General features: G+C 41.9%; 2 protein-coding genes across 2 annotated transcripts; both read right to left on the bottom strand.

Moving 5' to 3' along the window:
• Positions 1-4,534: 4,534 nt before the first annotated feature.
• LOC110688614 lies at positions 4,535-7,172 on the bottom strand. Its single transcript, XM_021865377.1, has 4 exons — positions 6,889-7,172; positions 6,546-6,744; positions 5,734-6,381; positions 4,535-5,185 (listed from the first exon to the last, which is right to left on the bottom strand). Exons 1-4 carry the CDS (start codon positions 7,170-7,172, stop codon positions 4,535-4,537), a joined length of 1,782 nt encoding a protein of 593 aa, XP_021721069.1.
• Positions 7,173-12,167: 4,995 nt separating this feature from the next.
• Positions 12,168-19,906, bottom strand: LOC110688491 (calcium-transporting ATPase 4, endoplasmic reticulum-type-like). Its single transcript, XM_021865247.1, has 9 exons — positions 19,756-19,906; positions 18,029-19,522; positions 17,596-17,665; positions 17,375-17,493; positions 16,130-16,408; positions 15,641-16,018; positions 14,756-14,865; positions 13,181-13,409; positions 12,168-13,092 (listed from the first exon to the last, which is right to left on the bottom strand). Exons 2-9 carry the CDS (start codon positions 19,442-19,444, stop codon positions 12,511-12,513), a joined length of 3,183 nt encoding a protein of 1,060 aa, XP_021720939.1. The 5' UTR covers positions 19,445-19,522; positions 19,756-19,906; the 3' UTR covers positions 12,168-12,510.
• Positions 19,907-20,456: the final 550 nt, after the last annotated feature.

Below are 20,456 nucleotides of genomic sequence, written 5' to 3'. Positions count from 1 at the left end.
CTTTTCGAGATATTTTTCCTTTTTCCCCTTTTTTTCGCACTTTTCGAACTTCCATCCAACTGAAAATGTCCGGCGACCGCGGAAAAGAGCCCATTAGGCCCGAGTCAAGTGCCTAGGAGGAAGAGGAGGAAGTGTCGCAGCTAATTCTGAGGCGGAATCGCCCTTTGTCGATGATGCCACCCCTTAGCACACAGAACCTTAATGCTGGGACCGCGCAGGCCACCACTTCAAGTGGCGCTGGCTTGAGGGTAGTGCCCTTGTCCAGCCGTCCACCTAGGCATTCAGCTGAGGCCAGTATCTTTGGCCGAAGCATGGCTTCGGCATCTAGGCCGCTGACTCCCAAAGAATGGGAGTGGACCGCGGTCCAGGATAACGAGGGCATTATGAGGGTTGCGCCCTATTCCTGGTGGATCGAGAACGACGCCCAGTACCATTATGCCGAACAACTCGAGATATATTACGGCATCATGGAAGAGGATGGGTACTGGTGCAGAATGCCTGTTGCCGATGACAGGATTCATCGGCCCCAACTTGGGTACATTGGGGTCTACACCCGACAACTGCAAAACGGGCTTCGATTTCCTGTCCACTCTTTCGTCATCAAATTGCTGAACGAATACAACATATCCTTGTCTCAGCTAACCCCTTTGAGTGTCAGAAGGATCATGACCTACATTTAGGTCTGTTTATTTTGTGGATTTGAACCGAGCGTTCACTGTTTTCGGAGCATTCGCAAACTTGCGCCGAACACCCAATCTAGCCGATTTCATGGCCTAGGGTGGTGGAAGATAGAAGATGAGAAGGGATTACTCACATCTTATCCGAACAACACATCGGATAAAAATTGGAGAGGGCAGTGGATCTGGATCCGTGTACCCTCTGATGAAGCTCATCCGAATTATTTCGGGGCTCCCCACTTCCTGAGAAAACCAGACCCCGAAATGTCAAGCATCGGCCCCGATGAGTTCAATGAACTTGATCATCGCCAAATGAAGTTATTTGGTCGAAATAAAATGAATGTTACTGGCCGAATGGCCAACGTGCCGAGCACTTGGCTGCCCTGTTTTCATTACATCTTCCAGGAGAAGATGCTCTCTATCGTCGGCCTCAGCCAAAGATACCAAGTCCGTAAGGGGAATTCGGCTGGGGCCGAAGTCTTTTAATGCTTTTATCCTTTTTGTTGTTTGCTGACTTGCGAACTTTACTTTTTTCAGCTAAACTTATCTTCGTTTTCTTTTAAATTTTCAGAGTTGTGCGAAGCGAACTCGGGCATCGATTACGAAGTGCTCGGAATCAGCGACGAGAGGGAACCACTCATTAATACGCCGAAGATAATAGAGGTTAAAGATCGGCCCCTTGCCCTCCAGCCGAGGAAGCTTGAAATTGTCAACGCCTTAGAGTATCAAAGTTAGAAGGCCTGGCATCAAAAGATTGACCCTTTCTTCCTTCACCTGGCTGAAGAAGTTGCTGGTGCTGAGGCTGCTTCTACTCCGCAAACCGAAGCAGGACCCTCTGCCTCAACTGCTGAGGCAGGAAGGAAGGAAGCAAATAAGAAAGAGGCCCACAACGACGAGTATCTGCTAGATACTACGGTGAGTTTCCTACTGCACTTTCAATTTGCGAGAGATTCTGCGATTTTTCTAAGTGCGTAGCTTCAGCTTAAATATGCATGCTATACCCAAATTTCTTAACTTGTAAGAATTTTTGCCGAGTATAAATCTTCGGGTGCGAGTCTCATTCTATTAGTTCAGCATGTTAGGACTTGAACGATTTGTAGAATCTCTATCAATCCTTTGCTGTGATTAGTCTGACTTGTGCAAATTTGCTAAGTACAAGGCTTCGGCTGTGAGACCTGTGCTTATACTCTATGTGTGTTCTCTTCTTTTTTTTTTTTTTTAACTCACACATGTATCTGCCCCCCTTCTATCTCTTCTGCTTTAGTCCGACGAAGAAAAAGTAGAGAGAGAGGATTTGGCCGAAGCCTTCCCTGTCCCCAAATCTACTCCTGAAGAACCGATGGCCGGTGGGAGAAGGAGACCCTTGGTTCATCCTGGCCAGTTCAGGGCGCCTGAGATACCGGCTTAGAGGCCTCGGCTTGAAGAGGTCCAGGAAGAGACAACCATAGAGGTCACTTCCCCCTCTCGGGAAGTTGTAGTTGAGGTGGTTGATTTGCAAACTCGCTCTTCACCTCCTCGCCACGTCGCCGAGCCGTTTTTGAGGAGGTTCGGCATGAGGCGGATTCTTTGGGTGTCCAGGATGATGACCCCGGGCTTGCTGTTAATGAGAATGAGCCTCAGCTAGCTGAAGCTGAAGTGCTCAAGCCTACGGATATCCCCTCCAGCTCAGTTGCGGACTCTTTCAGAACTTTTCAATCCGCTGAGATGGGTTTCGGCTTGGCGCCCATGGTTCCTGTTCGAGCACATGCCCGAGCAGTTTTTGAGGATAGACATGACTCAGCTCTCACTTTTTTCGGCAATCTGAGCAATCTCTCGGCTTTGGACAGGGCCAGGGCTTGGATGTTAGGTACTGCTACCGGAGCCGCTGAATCTTTAGAGAAGGTGTCGAACCCTCTTATGGAGAACCAGAGGGTGCTGATGCAGGTAACCTTCCAACACTTACTGCTCCGTTCATTCGTTTTTTTTTTTTTTTTTTTTTTGAAAATTCCTCTAAGTGTTGCACTTCGGCTAGCTACTAAGCTGCGATTGTTGTCTTTGCAGGCTGTGCATAACCATTTCCTTGCTGTGGAAATGTATGATGAGCTTGAGAGCAAAGCAGATAAGGCCGATGCGACTGAAGCCCAAGCTGAAGCAAGTTAGGGCCAAAGAGGAGGTGTCTGGGTTGAGATCGAACATGCAAGACATGAGCGCTAACTTCCTCTCAGTTACCAGAATCTAGAGAGGACCATTTTTCCTTGGCTGGAGGAAGGTCATGCCCTCATCCAGGAGTACGGGGCCGAAAGCATTACTGAATTCAAGGCCCGTATTGAGGCGAAGCTGAAAAAGGATGTTGAGTCTCGGCGGCTCCTGATGTCTGACCATGAGAGCAAGCTTGCTCAGGTTCGGGAAGAGGCCGAGAAGAAGCAGGGTGACTTGGTCGCTGCCAACCAAAAGCTGAAGGAAGCTCTGGAAGCTCAGAAGTCTAAGCTCGAGGATGCGAAGGAACTTCTCAAGACCCGCATTTACACAGAAGAAGAATTTGCTGAAGGGTTTGAGAATGGCTGGAAATAAGCTCGACGCCTGGCCCTGCATGCTGCTCCGGACCTCGACTGGGATCAGGTTGAAGCTTGGTCAATGGATCCTAACAACCCTCGCATCAACGAGGCTAGTCAGGCAGAGATTGACTTCCTAGTTCGTCAGGCCGAAGCTGAAGAAGCTGAGAAAGCTGCAAAGGAAATTGGAAAGCCTTCTGCTTCTTCAGCCGGGGCTGGCCCTTCAGGTGTTCAGTCTGATGCCAAGGCATAGGAATTCGGGCAGCTGTCCTCTAAGTCTTGCGGATCGACTTACGCTTAAATTGATGATCTCCGCTTCTGCTTTTGCCTGTCTTTTGCTTCAGTCTGCCATGTACAAACTTTATAATCTTGTTTTTGTGTACTTTCGGCAGCTGTGTTTTCCGCTTTGTGAGCGGCTGCCGACTTTGAAGTTTTTGTTAAACATTCTGAACTTTGGTGTTTGTAGTTCTAACTCAACATTTGTAGATCTAACTTTTCTGAATAGGTGAAGTACAATTTCAGCTCTTTCTTCTCAATTTTCCTGCTTGAATAGCCTTGAATTTAATTGCTTTTTTCCTGAATTTCTTCAACATTTGGCTAAGTACAGAGCTTTGGCTTGGAGCTCGGTATGTGAGTACCTCTTGCCCCCCTAGAACTTTGAAGATAAGGTCTTCGGAGTTCTGAGTTTATTGCTTTCTTTCTTTCGGCGTAGCCGAATGTTTATTGCCACATAACAGTTTGAACACTTATGTTTATTTCTTATATTCTGCCTGGTTTTAATTCATCTGAGGGAACGACTATCTTGGACACAGTGCCAGGGCAATGATCATCCTAAGTACAAGGCATCATTATGCAATACTTCGGAGGTGTAATCATCACCCGGAATTGATTTGCCGAAGCACAGGGCATCATTATGCAATGCTTCAGGCCTTTTATCAATTCCTATTTTTGGCTATGTCTTAGATAAGCCTATGACCTCTTTGCCGAGAGCAACAAATCCGCCCGAGGTACAGTGCATCATTATGCAATACCTCGAGGTTCCATTTGTTACCCCCATATCGGCAGGTTCTTCGGCTTACCGAAGTACAGTGCATCACTATGCAATACTTCGGACAGCACCGGGTGTAAACCTTGAATTTTTTCAAAAATGACGAAGACAAAAATAATGAAGACATAACGAAATTGTGACTAACTGCGGCTCAAAGGCCTTTTATTGATTGGAAGAGGACGTACTTACATACATTTTTCTCCCACATTGGGGTTTTACATATGAAATTTCCTAAGTACATCTGCATTCCAATGGTTTTTCAATTCGGTTCCATCTAACTACCGAAGCCGATAAGTTCCTGGCTGGAGCTCGTCGTATATTTCATAAGGCCCTTCCCAGTTAGCCGAGAGTTTTCCATGGATGCGACTTTTCTGAACAGCAGCAGCATTCCAAAGAACAAGGTCCCCAACTTTGAGGAGTCTTGCCTGGACTCTTTGGTTATAGAACTTGCTGATTCTTTGTTTGTATGCTGCCATTCTGTCTCTGGCCGAATCTCGGATTTCGTCTAGGAAATCCAAGGATTCTTTCATGAGATGCTCATTTTCTTCAGCTGAGAATTGGTTGACCCGAAGACTTTCTGAGCCAATTTCCACTGGTAAACTAGCTTCGGATCCATACACCAATTCAAAGGGTGAATGCCCCGTAGCCTCTTTTTCAGTTGTCCGAAGTGACCATAAAGTTCCTGGGAGCTCCTCTATCCACTTGGACTTCTGATCTTCGACCCTCTTCTTGAGAGCCTTGAGTATTTGTTTATTTGCGGCTTCGGCTTGGCCATTACTTTGAGGATGACAGACTGCCGAATATGCCAGTTTTATTCCGAACTTATCAGTGTATCGCTTCAGCGGAAGGTTGTCGAATTGTCTTCCATGATCGAAGACAAACAGCTTAGGATGCCGAAGCGAGTGATGATATTCTGCCAGATAAACTTCCTGACAGTTTACTCAGTTATGCTTGAAGCTGCTTCGGCCTCAATCCATTTGCTGAAATAGTCAATGCCGACTATTAGCCACTTTTTCTGGTAAGGAGCTTCGGGAAAAGCTCCCAAGATATCCAACCCCCATTAAGCAAAGGGAAGAGGAGCTAGAATTGGCTGAAGGTCTCGCGACGGCCGATGGATGACTGGTGCGAATTTTTGGCATTTTTCACATTTTCTCACCAGCTCCTTGGCGTCCAAAATCATGGTTGGCCAATAGTATCCTGCCCTTAAAGCTTTGTGGGCCAGGGTCCTTCCCCCAATGTGGTTTCCGCAGATGCCGAAGTGAATCTCTCGAAGGATATAGTCTGCATCTGTTAGACCCACACACTTCAATAGTGAGGCTGAGAAGGATTTTTTTAGGAGTTCCCCATTATAGACGATGAACCTTGAGCTGATTCTTTTCAGTTTCGCGGCCAAGACTCTGTCTTCGGGAAGTTCTCCCTAAAGCTTATAAGCGAGGATGGTATCAATCCAGCTCAGTTCGGCCCCGACACATTGGACCTCAGCTTCTTGGTCAATGCTTCTGTTTCGGCGCACTTCCACATATACAGATCGGTTCAGCTCGGTGAGAGTCGAACTTGCAAGTTTGGAAAGCGCGTCGACTTGAGCATTCTGGCCCCTTGGGTACAGCTCAATTTCAAAAGTTCTCAGCTTCGCTATGACTGACTTGATCTTGGCGAGATAAGAGATCATGGAGGGCTCTTTTGCCTCATATTCGCCCCAAATCTGATTAGCGACCAGTTGAGAGTCTGTTTTTAAACAGACATGCTCGGCTTCGAGAGCTATGCACAGTTCTAAGCCAGCAATTGCTACTTCATATTCTACTTTGTTATTAGAATCCTTGAACGAAAATTTGAATCCATACTCGCAGTTTTTGCCTTCGGGAAAGGTAATCACTAACCCTGCCCCCGAACCATTTACGGTGGCTGAGCCATCCGTGAATACATTCCAGATCTTCTTTCCTTCGTCGAGTGTTTCCTGATAGGAACACTCGGCCAGGAAATCTGCTAAGGCTTGGGCCTTAATGGCTGCCCTTGGCTGACAGCTTATGCTGAACTCAGTGAGCTCGAAGGCCCACTTTGTTAGTCTACCTGACTTTTCAACCTTGCCGGGGACTTTTTCCAGCGGTTGATCTGTCAAGACCACTATCTGATGATAGTCAAAATAGGCCTTAACTTCCGAGCCGCTACTACCACAGCATATGCAACTTTTTCGAGCAAGGGGTAGCGCGTTTCGGCGTCGGTCAACGTGTGACTGAAGAAGTAGATCGGTTGCTGGACCCTTTCTTCTTCTTTCAGCAGCACCGCACTCACTGTGGCAGGGCTAACTGCCACGTATAAGTACAAGATTTCTCCTTCGGCTGGTCTTGCCAGCATTGGGAGATTGGCCAGGTGCTCTCGGAGCTGTTGGAAGGCTAACTTTTGTTCTTCTTCCCATATGAGCTCTTTAGATTTTGGGAGTTTGAGCGCTTTGAAGAAGGGCAACCCTTTGTCCGAGGCTTTTGAGATAAACCTGGACAGGACGACCATCCTTCCAGTGAGACGTTGAACGTCCCTCTTTGTTTTCGGCTCGGGAAGGTCAAGGGCTGCTTGAACTTTGGCGGGATTGGCATCAATCCTCCCTTTGCTGACCATGAAGCCAAGGAATTTCCCTGACTTCACGCCAAAGAGACATTTCTTCGGATTCAGCTTCATTTGATGTTTTCTCAGAGTGGCGAACGTTTCGGCTAGGTCCGCAACATGGTCCTTTTCATCTTTGCTTTTGACGATGGAATCGTCAACATAAACTTCCATATTGCGGCCTTTTTGTTCGGCGAACACTTGGTCCACCAACCTCTGATATGTCGCTCCGGCATTTTTCAAGCCGAAGGGCATAATCTTGTAGTTATACACCCCGACACTTGTAACGAATGTCGTTTTTGCTCTGTCATCGGGGTGCATGAAGATCTGATGGTACCCAGAAAATGCGTCCATGAAACTAAGCAGAGCATGGCCACTTGTCGAGTCGATTAACTGATCGATTCTCAACAAGGGATAGAAGTCCTTCGGACAGGCCCTATTTAGGTCCGTGAAGTCAACGCACATTCTCTAGGTGCCATTATCCTTCTGAACCATCACCACATTCGCCAGTCATTCTGGATATTGGCAAGGCTCGATGAACCCTGTGTCCAGAAGTTTTTTTACTTCGGCTGCGATGTCTTGGTTCTTTTGAGCGGAATAATTCCGCTTCTTTTGCTTAACTGGGCGACATGTGGGGTCAACATTAAGCTTGTGAGAGATAAGGTTCGGATCCATTCCCGGCATGTCAGCTGCTGTGAATGCGAACACATCTCGGTTGTCCCGAAGAATTTGGATTAATTCAACCCGGACGTTCGGATCGAGCCCTTGTCCGATGTTGACACATTTTTCGGTATCTCCTTCGGTCAACGGTATGCACTCAGTTTGTTCACCTGACTCCATTGCTTTGGAGCCAGGCTCTTCTGGTTCGGGCCTACTGTCAATATCAGCAGACCTCCCTTTCTTCGGTTGATCCCCGTCTGAATCTTTCGGCCAAGCCGCGGAACTAGCCTTTCCAATCCCCAAAGATGATCTTTTTCTTAAGGACCCCTGAGCCAAAGCACTTAATCCCTTTGGCCTTTTGGTACCACGCTGCTGAAGCGAGTCAAGTAATCTCGGAGACTTTCGTCTTTCGCTTGCTGCAGACTCATCAGTTATGTAGTAGTTTTCTCTCGGCGATTGGCCGTAGAAAACTTACTTTTGAATTTGTTGGAGAGGTCATTCCAACCTGTTATCGAGCCTTTTTTCAGCCCTTTGGTGATCCATGACTGGGCGACACCTTTAAGGGTGGTGGGAAAGTATTTGCACCAGGTAGCTTCGGACCTGGGGTTAAGGTACATATGCCCCTCGTAGGAGACTATGTGGTCCTTCGGATCCGAAGTACCATCATAAGTGATGTGTGCCGGAATTTTGACCGTCGGCACGTGTTCCTCCAATATCCACCTCTGGAAAGGCGAACTGGTAGGAACCATCACAGCTTTTCCCTTCTGCCTTTCCGAAGGAACTTCACTTCTCCCTCTTAGAGAGGTGGAAGTGAGGAGTGTCCCTCCACGTGACAACTCCAGGATAGGTGAGACGACTGTGAATGTCCTTCTCCCTTTCCCCTAAGCATTCGTAAACGCTTCGGCGAGAAGCGTTTTGGCTGCTTGGGGCGTCCTTTGAGTTTCGGATTTGGGAATTTTCGAAGTGACTTGAGTCCCCTCGCCGTTCCCGTCTTGTCTTGCCCAGGCTTTCGGCTCTTCCGCTCCCCTCTCCCTTGGAAAGTGGAATCCGCCCTTCCCCTCCCGAAGTCAGTTTCCTCTTTCGGCTTTCTGGCTTCGGCGGGGGTGAAGGAGGAGTGGTATGCACGGATGGGAGGCGTCCACCTAGGGCTTTCATGAACTCCATGCAGACAGCCACTGCCCTTGTCACCTCTTCAGTCGAAGGAACGGTGGGAGGAGTTGAATGCATGCTTTGCGAGGGACTATCCTTATGAGCATCGCTCTCTCTCTCGGCGAGTTCCCAACTTGGTGATCCCGTCGGGAGGGATATCCCTCGCGCAGATTTTCTCTTCTCGGAGAGTTAGAGGCCGATGGCTCAGGCGACGGTGAGGGTGTTCCGTCGGTTCTCACCGTGATTAAGCCCATTTTTTTGCTTTTTTGGAGTTTTTGTCATTCTTAGTCATTTTCTGCGTTGGCTAAGATTGGTATGAGATTTTTAGCTGAATTTTTGTAAGAATCCCCACAGACGGCGCCAAATTGTTTCGGTTAAAACAATGGGACTTTCGGCAGGTCCTTCGGATGAGTGGAGATAAAGCCCAATTCGAGTAATGGCCGAATTGAGGATTTCCTGCACGGCTGAACAAACGTAAACTGGCCTCGGGGGTTGTGCCGAGGAAGGCCCCTCCGATGCCGAAGTCAGTACGAGTGTAAGAACAAGAGAGAATAGCTATGCAAAAGTATTTGTTGCTTGAGGCAATTTGTGTGAATGAATGTAATTATGCAAGAATGTGAGCTTTTATACCTTGTTCCAATTGAGTGGAATGGGCTTGAGGAGTCAAATGGGCCGCCATTTGACTGGACCTTGTTTTACCTGACTTTGCTTTTAAAGTTTGAGGGTTGAACCTTGCCTATTAGGCTTTGTTTATTTTTATTTGTGGATTGGGCCCAAATATAAGTTATTTGGACCCCAAACACTTCATATCATCTCCCCCCTCCTATGGTTCTCATTGTATTACAAACAACTTTTATTTTTTATCATAAATGCTAAAAGTCGCAACATATGACCAAAAAAAAAAGTGACAATTGATAATGTGTTGTCTAAAAATAATGAAGTGGCGAGTATAAGGAACGAGTGGGAAAAAATAAAACGATAATATTAGACTCCCTCTATTTTTTTTTAATAAGAGTTGCGAAACATTTCTCTTGGGCTCAAATTAGCGATTTCTAACCTTGAAGCTAGAAAGATTATTAGAATTTAATATTTGTAAGAATATATTAAATCCTAATTTGGTGTGTGGCAAGCTGACATACATCAAACACTGACTGAGTAACCTCTGACTAATTGAGTAATTTCAGACCAACCGAGTAATCCTGATCGACCAAGTGTAATCACTAACCGACTGAGAGTAGTCGTATCCCTAACTATGCACCTACTAGACCTGACAATTTTGACCCTGACCCGATGATTCGACCCGAATGACCCGAATTGACCCAAAACATTGACCCGAAATTGACCTGACCCAACCCATACCCGACACGAAAATAGAGTTGACCCGATCCTAACCCGACACCCATACTAACCCGACCCGAATTGACCCGAAGTGTTTGACCCGAACAGACCTGATACCCGAAATTGACCCAAACAGACCCGATAACCGAAATGCCCCGAACTAAAATTACCTTATAATTGAACTTAAAATGTCTTGTACCAAAAATAACTCAAATTGTTCATTTTCAACCGTAACTAAGCTCATAAACTGAATTGATAGTTTTTATTATAACAATAACAAAATATATACTCCATATAAAATTATTGATTTGAGATTGATTCACAAATGAAACAACCCGAACATGACCCGACCAGATTTTAACCTGACTCGAATGTGACCCGAACATACTTGACTCGAAATTGACCCGACCCGAACATATCCGACCCGAAATTGACCCGACCCGAACTCGACCCGAAACCCAAATCAACCCGACCCAAATGTTAACTGACTCGAAATGATCCGACCCGAAAGTGACCCGACCCAAATGACCCATTTGCCAGATCTAGCACCTACTGCTATTTGTAAGTTTTATTTTTTTAAAAAATCTATTATTAGCCACCATATACACCTATTGACCGGAGTATATATTATATATTGAAGAAATCTTGAATAATGTTCAGGACTTCAGGTGCTTTGTTTTTCGATTATATAGTGTTTTAGCATATCTTGTTATTTGTAAATCTTATTTTATTAAATTTTACATCTTTATCTTGGGTTCCATGTATTATTACTTAAATGGGATGTGAGTAGCCTAAAGAATAGTTCTAGGAATGACTTTTGCTATTTGCCGTATTTGGCTAGATTTGCCACATTTAGATAAGTAAATGTTTTGCCTTGATAATACGAAATAAAATTAAAAGAAGAAACTTTTGACTTTTGGTACACCAATGACCAGAAGACCCTACTTGTTTGTTAGCACCTATTTAAACTTTATTTTTATTTTACTACCTATCACATTCTAAAATTATAGCTTTTGGTATCACTTAATGGTTTCCGTTAGGATTTCGTTAGTGGTCAGCTAATTAATTTTTTTTCTCGTTATCCATGCCGAAAAATATTTCGTTAAAGTTTTTGAGGTCATTTTGTTCCTTAAGACTCCAAATTAAGCTCAGAATTGGCAAACAAATAACGTAAACGTCTCGTTTTGTGTGTCACAAAATGTATCAATTTGCGTTAAATTAAATTTTTTTGTTGTGAAAATTGTTCGGGTAAGGTTTTTTTTGCCAATTTCGAGCTCGGTTTGATCCCTTAAGAACTAAACCGACCTCCAAAACCTTACTTGAACAATTTTCGAGGTAAAAAAATTAATGAAAAGTAAAACGAGACACTTATATTATTTGCCAATGCCAGGCATAATTTGAATTCTTAAGGACTAAAATGACCCCAAAATCTTAACGAAATATTTTTCGGTACGCAAAACAATAAAAAAAATTAATTAGCTGACCACTAACGAAATCCATTAAGTGGTACCAAGAGTTATACTTATAGAATTTGATAAGTAGTAAAATAAAATGAAAAAATTAAATAGGTATTAAAAATCAAAGTATTCTTTTGGTGGTACCAAAAGTCAAATTATCCTTGAAATAAATTAATTGTTTGAATTTGTACACAGTGTTTAAAAGGATTTGGAATTGTTGAATAGAACGAAGGTATTAATTTGTATAGTAATGACATGGTTACCTCAATAGAGTAGGCTTATGGATGTATTAAGGTTTCTTAGGGGACATAAATTAATGTGGGTTAAATTAATCACACCAGTCAATGTGGCCTACTTGTTTTGTGCTGCCGAGTACTTGGAAATGACGGAAGTCTATCAGCAAGAAGATCCCATTCTAAGAACAGAAGCTTATTTATCTTACTTTCTGTTTGTGAGTCCCCCTGCCTTTTCCATGATTGTGACCCAGAGGAGGTGGTGTGATGGGTGAAATGAGGAGATAAAAAACATGTGATGGTGGATGGATGGGGTGGCTGCCTGCCTGGTCGTGGGTAGCGACGAAAGGGTCATTGCATATAGGCAGTTTCAGTAATTTTAACAACCTGAAGGAAAAAAGAAATACTTCCTATATCATATCTAATAATTAGTAAAAGGCACGGTTTCGTGGAGGCTAACAAAGCCAAAGTCTGAAACACAACTGAACAAATGTTGCTGAAGATATATTAATTCCATTACTTGTTTGACGCAATACAGCTTACATTGTGATGGTCAAACAAAAAAAATCAATCAGCCATGATCCCATATTGTTAAAATGAGCATAGATGAAACACAACTGTTTTCTCCCTCTGCAAAATCTCCTATAAATAGTTTTACATACTGTTGTTCTAGTTCATCTACTAAAAGTTCAGAGTTGTAAGTAAACTGAAGTGCCAAAGCAGCAATAGCTCAAGGGAACTGGAGTTCGAAAATTATCCAAATCTTGAAGCCTGGAGTGGGCAGAATCTCGCCAAATCCTGCTGATAGCAAAATCAACTTTCTCACTCTGCCTTGGTTTTTGGTGTATGTCTGGACTTTGTCCGGATCCCAGAAGTACACCGCCCAATGAACTTAAGGACTTCATCAATTAATATGACTGGAAGAGCGACTAGCAAAACAAGCATCCATTCATTGAAACTAAGAGGGACTATGCCAAACACTTGGGCAAGGAAGGGCACATAAAGAATCAGGAAGTGCAAGCCAAAAGAGACAGACATGGCTAGAAGCAACCAAGGGTTTACCCATGGTGGCATAGATAAAAGACTACCATCTTCGGAAAGTGCATTGAGGGAGTTGAACATCTCAATGGCAACCAACACAGAGAGAGAAAGGGTCATTCCTTTGATTTTTCCAGTTTTGAAGTAATCACAGGGATCATCATCAAACTTAAATGTTTGGGCTCCAGCAGTGAACGGAGTGACACTAAAATTCCCCCAAGATTGGCACTGACCCCAATTTGCAAGCTGGGAATAGCTTACAAGAGTATGCCCGTCTTGGCTTAGGTCAATACCAAAAAATGAGCCATGTGTATACCAAATAATAAATACTCCAACAGTTGCGACCCCCACATAAAGCCCGATCACCTGCATTCAGTTAAGAAAAATAGTTTAACATACAGCTTAAAAGAGCTAAACTCACATTAGACCCAACTCATCAAGGCAGAGAACTTACCATATACCGGAATAAAGTCCAAGCATCGATCAAAGAATCATCACTCCTTCTGGGAGGTTTCTTCATTATATCCTTGTCAGGTGGATTGAATCCCAAAGCTGTTGCTGGGGGACCGTCAGTAACAAGATTGACCCACAGAAGCTGAACAGGAATAAGACCTTCTGGAATACCCAAAGCAGCAGTGAGAAAAATGGACGCGACCTCACCAATATTTGAAGAGATCATATACCTGTATTTCAACAAATAGTGTTAGTTTCTGACAAGATTAAAAACATCTGCAAAGAATGCATTACCGGGGACAACCCCTCTGACCAAAGCAACAGGCACGTAAGCATGTGATACCCGCCCGTTTTCTCCCCATCTTTTCTATCCCCAAGTCCCTTGTGCATGCTAACCAACCTTAAGGTGTAACAGGCTAACAGCAGTTGTTAGTCTTAATTGCTCCCCCCCCCCCCCAGGCCCCCACACTTTCCCTTTTTTTTATACTTTCAGTAATATAATGTATACATATACTTGGTGTTATTATCATCATAATAACTATCCAGTTAAATCTAGTCATTGTATCATTACAAGGACACTCGAAAATAAAATAATTAATTCATTACTCCATTTGGATATCAATGTTGTCCCGACTCCTAGCAATTAGAAAATATGACAATGTTACTAAATGATTCACTATACTAATTTGGGCCATGCTGAGAATATCCCAATTACTCTATAGAAATAGGGACATTTTGAAGGAAATGATCAACTATTACAGAGTACAACTTTGGAAAGGGGATACCTTATTCTTGAACACCAGAATAGGATAATGTGACTTGCTTCTAGACGACTAGACGGAGAGTTTTCTACGGAGGCACAACTTTCACCATCCATTGTATCCTCCAGAGGTTTTTAACTCCATAAAAATATTTATTTCTAACTTCAACCATGTTATTTTGTTTAAAACTGATTTGTTACTATTATTAATACAATAATTACCTAATTCATTCAGTAACAGCTCTCCCCCTAGTCCCTCAAGCTGGTTACAGGTAAGCTTGCATACACAAGGTCACCATCCTGTACCCCACCATCGAAGGGATTCACATCATTGTGGTAAATAGTAAAATTTGTAATGTTAAAGTGCTTATAGCTTTGACAAGTACCAACAACCACTGTTGAATGTAGTTTTAGAAGTTTTTAACTTTGATTTCCAAGAAAAATATAAAGAGAACAACAACAATAATTTGGCAATTCAAAGGGCAAAGCATGAAAGGGAGAGAAAATCAGTTCAACACTAAACTTTACATGGGACTTCAAGGGTTCACAGAGCTTAGTTAGCCAGACATCATGAAATCTGAATTGTAACTATATCATCTATGTAAAATAGCTTGCAGAAATCTACCGATATTAGGTAACATCTTTTCACCAACTTCCTCACTCTAAACCAATTGCATGTGATTTTATGCCCCAAACATATGGAATTTACAACAAAGCTACACGTCTACTTAGGGACTTTCAAAAAGAAGGAAAGGGCAAATTAATTTCTGATTGCATATAATTGAAATTAGACAGAGGAGAAATGAGGGGGCAAACCTAATGAAGGCTTTCATGTTGTCGTAGATTGATCGACCTTCAGAGACAGCAGAAACTATTGTGCTGAAATTATCATCTGCTAGCACCATATCAGAGGCCTCTTTTGCAACCTGATCCAGTAAAAATAAGAGACTGATGATTATACATAGTATAATGAAAAATATGGAAAAAAGTTTGATAATAGATGATGGTGGATTTTTGGCCCAAGATCCATAGATATAAGATGTATTAACATACTACTTCCTCCGTTTGTTTTTAGTTGACATGTTTTCACTTTGACACCATTCACACACTATCCTTTGACCGTGTTTTGTGAATTACACATGATAAGAGATATAGTCATGTGAAATCTTTCACATGTTAGATTTGTCTTCTCTGTATATCAACTTTTTATAATTTTGCTTAACGACCACTAAAATTACCGACGGTTGGATTTGTGCATTAGCAAGCGTGAATAAAGACACGTGTCAACTAAAAACATACGGGAGAAATATATGTCTATATGAGTCCAAAACAAGAGACATACTACAGATCACATAACAAAAATTTAGAGATTTATCCTCTTCTCACAGGACTTTTTATCATTAAATGTGATTGCAAGTGTAAAATGCATGAAGCCCATAGGGCAAAGCTACCAACTCACAGAATGAGGCACATTAACAGTGTTAGTATTATTAAGTACTTGTCAGCCTATGATGTTGTCAATATCTATCAGATGATATTGGATATTGCAAAGAAAAATATATAGTGAACTCCAAAGTGTCATATCATGAATATGCAAACCCACATCCTGGTACCATGTCCAGGACTGATGAACAAAAGTAAAGTTTTTATACCTCAAATAACAAAAACATTCTCAATCACTGAAAAATCAAAAGGGCATACCTCAGTCCCTGCAATGCCCATGGCTATGCCAATATCAGCCAACTTCAAGGCTGGTGCATCATTAACTCCATCACCAGTCATGGCAACCACTTCACCATCCTCTTTAAGCAACCTCACTATTTCTTGCTTATGCCTAGGTTCAGCCCTGGAGAAAAGAAGGCCTCCAGCCTTTCTCAAATGACTCTTCTTATCACTGAGCTCCATGAATTCTTTTCCTGTTAAGCTTGTTGATTTAATGTCTTGATGTGACCCAAAAACTCCTATTTCACGACAGATTGCTTCTGCTGTATTCTTGTTATCTCCTGTTATTACCATGACTCTAATGCCTGCAGCTCTGCAATCCTCAATTGCTTGTGGCACCTCTTTACGAGGAGGATCCTTTAGTCACAAAAAGAAAATAGGTCTTCAATATTAGCTTTGAAAAAGAATATATGTATAAGGTATTGCAAGATTTGCTACTTGAAAACATAATAAAAAGTCATCACGTACTCTTAAGCCAGCAAAGCCAACAAAGATGAGATTACTCTCAATGTTAGAGTAGTTAGATGGATTAAGTAGGAGCTCATGAGCTGGGTGCTCTTCACCATTGTAATCTGCAAAATCTTCAAGGTGCTCCTTGTATGCAAATCCTAGACAACGCAAAGCACTGGCAGACATTTCATGAAGACTGTCCAGTATAGCGCCCTTCATAACCTGATCCAATTCTACGATAGAACCATCAAGCAACTGTACATAGGAGCTTCTTTCTAGCAAGTTCTCCACAGCACCCTGCAGCAGCATTCACAATAAGGCATAGTTGTTCCATGTGTACACATGAGCAAGAAAACAATTACCATAAAAACTCAAGACAATATTTTTATTTCTAACAAAGAGAGTAAACCAAAGGAAAAATATTTGGGCAAAGGCATCTATTATAAAGAGTGTTAATTTTACAAAAAAAAAATTTAAAATTTCAGTAAATTATCTAATGATGTTAAATGTTAATGAATACATCAAACTTCTACATCACATCCAGATTATCCACCTTTAATGCTGGACAAAATGGATCCTAACACCAATCAAACACAGGATAATGTGAATATTATGGTTTAACATATGTCAACAGCAATGATAGGTGGTTACTCTGGAGAAAGATAGAAATAGAACTCTTTCAAAGGCAAAAGGATAATAACAACTTAGCAAACGTCCATGAACCTACATGTTTCTTAATTCTACATAACAATAAAGTCTTCAGGAAATATATATCAATCACATATTGGTCGATAGTGAACATAGGAAGTATTTTAAAGTAGAGAATGTTAATTGGCTGAACATGAAAATTTTTGCTTCCCATAGGAAGTTCCACTTATTTAGAGCAACCTTCTAAGAAATTCAGAAGTGAAATTTCCCATATTTCACCAACCAAACACTCTACCTTCAACTTACCATAAAGTATTTGCTAACTCAACAAGCATATAGCATTCAGATGCATCATGCATGCTAGAGAGCCATGCATACAATAATAAAAAAAAAATTAAAAGGACGCTAATTTTTTAATTTAATTCCTACATTGCCTTCGAGTAACCCATCCAAGCCCAATGTATAAGACTGAAATTTCTTAGTATACTTCCCCTCTCGTATTCAATGTATACTTCCTTCTAGTTCTTCTTTTAAAAGGAAGGGGGAGGGGGCTTTAGATCCAAACAAAAGAAGGAAGTTTAGAAGAAGTTTGCAAAGATATACTTATACAAGTACCTTCACAAGCAATGAGTTCTTCACAGATCCTTCAACAATGACGCCCATAGATTTTCGATCACGATCAAACTCAAGAGTGGCAATACGACGTTCCGAAGTTGCCCATGTCTGGCAGCAACCTTAAGTAGCCCAAAACAAACAACAATAAAACTAGTCAACAATCAAATAAAATGGAAGATAGACAATTACAACTAACACAGACAACGGTTAGCCCAACATACATAGCAAATCATCAGAGCTTGATGAAACATGGTGTAATCCATTGGGCAGCCCCATTTTCTCAACCATAACCTGAAAAGTAAGAGAAACAGAGTTGCATTGATTATTGTAATGTTTTAGCCTGGGAAGCAATACAAGAGAACTTCTTCAACTTGAATATGCAACAAGTCTACAATCATGGAAATGCACGCAAAGAATCAACATGTGCAACAAAAAAACACTTCCCAGAGTACTACAACAGTCTCAATTTCCAAACTAGAAGAAAAGATGGCAAACTTAAATACTTATGAACAAGTTGAATTTTCATTTTTGTAAGTTACAAGTCTTGAATGACATCAATTCAAAATTTCAGATGTTACACATGAAAGAAATATCTTTTCAGCATAATAAAAGAACAAAAGAGACATAAAAGTTTGAAGAAGCTTGGTTTCTTACCTTTAACGCAGCCTCAGTAGGCATACCACTCGCAACAAATTGATGGCCAGTTTGTTCAACCCCAGCATCATTGCAAATAGCTGCCACTTTAGCTATCATTTGAAGATTTTGATCCATGTTATTGGCAGGCCAGTCTTGTATCCCACCATCAGCAGGATTATAGGTAGTTCCATCCACATTGAAGGATCGGACAATTTGTGTCCTGGTTCCCATGGCTACAAGCTTTGCCACAGCCATCTGATTGGTAGTCAAGGTACCCGTTTTGTCAGAACAAATGACAGTAGTGCATCCTAGAGTCTCCACACTGGGCAGCTTTCTGACCAGAGCATTCTTCTGAGCCATCTTTCGTGTACCAAGAGCTAGGCATGTTGTGATAACTGCTGGTAACCCTTCTGGAATAGCAGCAACTGCCAATGCCACAGCAATCTCAAAGTAGTAGGTACACTTCTCAAATGAGAATTTGAAATTTCTGGGCCATCCATCCACAAATTCCCAGGAAAGGAAATACTTCACATTAATCAGCCAAACCACAGCACAGATTACACCAATTATAGCAGTCAAAACTTCACCAAATTCATTCAACTTCTTCTTCAGTGGAGTATCCTCCTCATTATCAGAAGCCTCTTGTATCTGCGAGTGCACCTTTCCAATCTCGGTTCTCATCCCAGTATGCGTAACCAAGCAAATACAGTTCCCATTGACGACAGTAGTCCCAGCGAAAACCATGCATTTCTTCCCCTGAATATCTGAATCTTCAGCGATAGGCTTCACAGTCTTGCTAACCGCTTCACTCTCCCCAGTTAATGACCCTTGCTCTACCCTCAAAGTCGAGCTTATCAAAGTCAAAACCCGCATATCAGCCGGCACCTTATCACCAACCCTAAGCTCAACTATATCACCCGGCACCAGTTCCTTAGCAGGCAAACTAGGCACTTTCTTCCCATTCCTGATCACCGAGGCATGTTCAGATTGAATATCCTTCAAAGCCTCCAACGCTTTCTCCGCATTACTCTCTTGCCAAACCCCAACAATGGCATTCACAATCAATATCAAAAAGATAACCAAGGGCTCAACAAAAGCCGTAATCCCCATCTCACCACCTTCATCCCCATCATACCACGCTAGCACAAACGAAACCACGGCCGCACAAAGCAAGATCCTAACTAATGTATCGTTAAACTGGTCCAAAATCAATCTCCAAACCGACGGCCCATCATGTTTCTCCAATTCATTCAAACCATATTTCTGCAACCTTTTCTCATACTCCTCACTCGATAATCCAAAATCACGACTCACACCATACTTCTCCTCACAGTCCTTAACACTCATCGCCCATGGCTTAATCGAATCATCATTCTTATCCGATTTACCAAAATAATCCTCTCTCTTCCCATAATCCTCCCCTCCTTTCCCCATTGAATCCGACTCAATTACTATGAAAAATCAAACACTTTTACACATAAATCGAATTCAAAATCCTCAATTTTAAATCTCCTGAAAATCAATCAAAATTCTATCCAATTAATCAATTAATCAAAATCACAAGATCTAACCTCCAAATCAACGAATCAAATAATTCATAAACCCTAACCAATTCCACACCATATTCAACGATCAATCAATCAAAAAAACAAACAATTACTGAACCAAATCAACCAAACGTAAAATCAATAACAAGAAAAGAATCAAAATTATACAAAATGCAGAAGAAAGAGATTACTCCGTACCAGATTCCTGGAGAAATTCAGGGTTTTATTAAAAGCAAGAAGCTGCTACTATACTATATTCTGACTATTCACTCTCCTCAAATAGGAAAAATTAAAATTGAGATTTCGTTTTTAATTTTTAATTATTAATTTTACTTTTACCCTCCACCCTTTATTTATTCTCTCTCTTCTTCTTCCGCTTTTATCATCGTTCAAGAATGAAATGACTATTTTGCCCTTGTAACTGAATTCGCGCGAATAGTGTACCACCTAAGGACAGCCAATGAATGTGGTCCACGTCATGATTGTGACAGGTAAATAATGGAGAGGTAAGGTTCAGAGGAAGGTTTGATATCATATCAGACCTTAATATATTAAAAAGTATTGTAAGTACATGGGGGTGAGAGAAAGGAGGAGAGAGATTAACAAGTGAGACCAATTTTTAAATGTACCACTAAAAACTTATATAATATTATTGAATATGTAGTTATATTATTTCTATGCGTAGTTGGTACTACTAAATGAATATATAGTACCATTGAATGAATATATAGTACCACTGAATGTTCAATGATATTATTTGATCATTTAGTGATACTATTAATCACCCAGTGGTACACTTAAATCCAGCACGTGGGGGTAAGAGAAAAGGAGGAGAAAGATGGGTAAATTTCATGCGAAATGTCTCAAATGCCCCTTGATATGTATATACAAGTACCTAT

The sequence above is a fragment of the Chenopodium quinoa genome, unplaced genomic scaffold (genome assembly GCF_001683475.1).
Source record: "Chenopodium quinoa cultivar QQ74 unplaced genomic scaffold, ASM168347v1, whole genome shotgun sequence".
Taxonomy (NCBI): Eukaryota; Viridiplantae; Streptophyta; class Magnoliopsida; order Caryophyllales; family Amaranthaceae; genus Chenopodium; species Chenopodium quinoa.
Note: the sequence above shows the minus strand (reverse complement) of the source record. Positions and strands in the feature narration are given on the sequence as shown.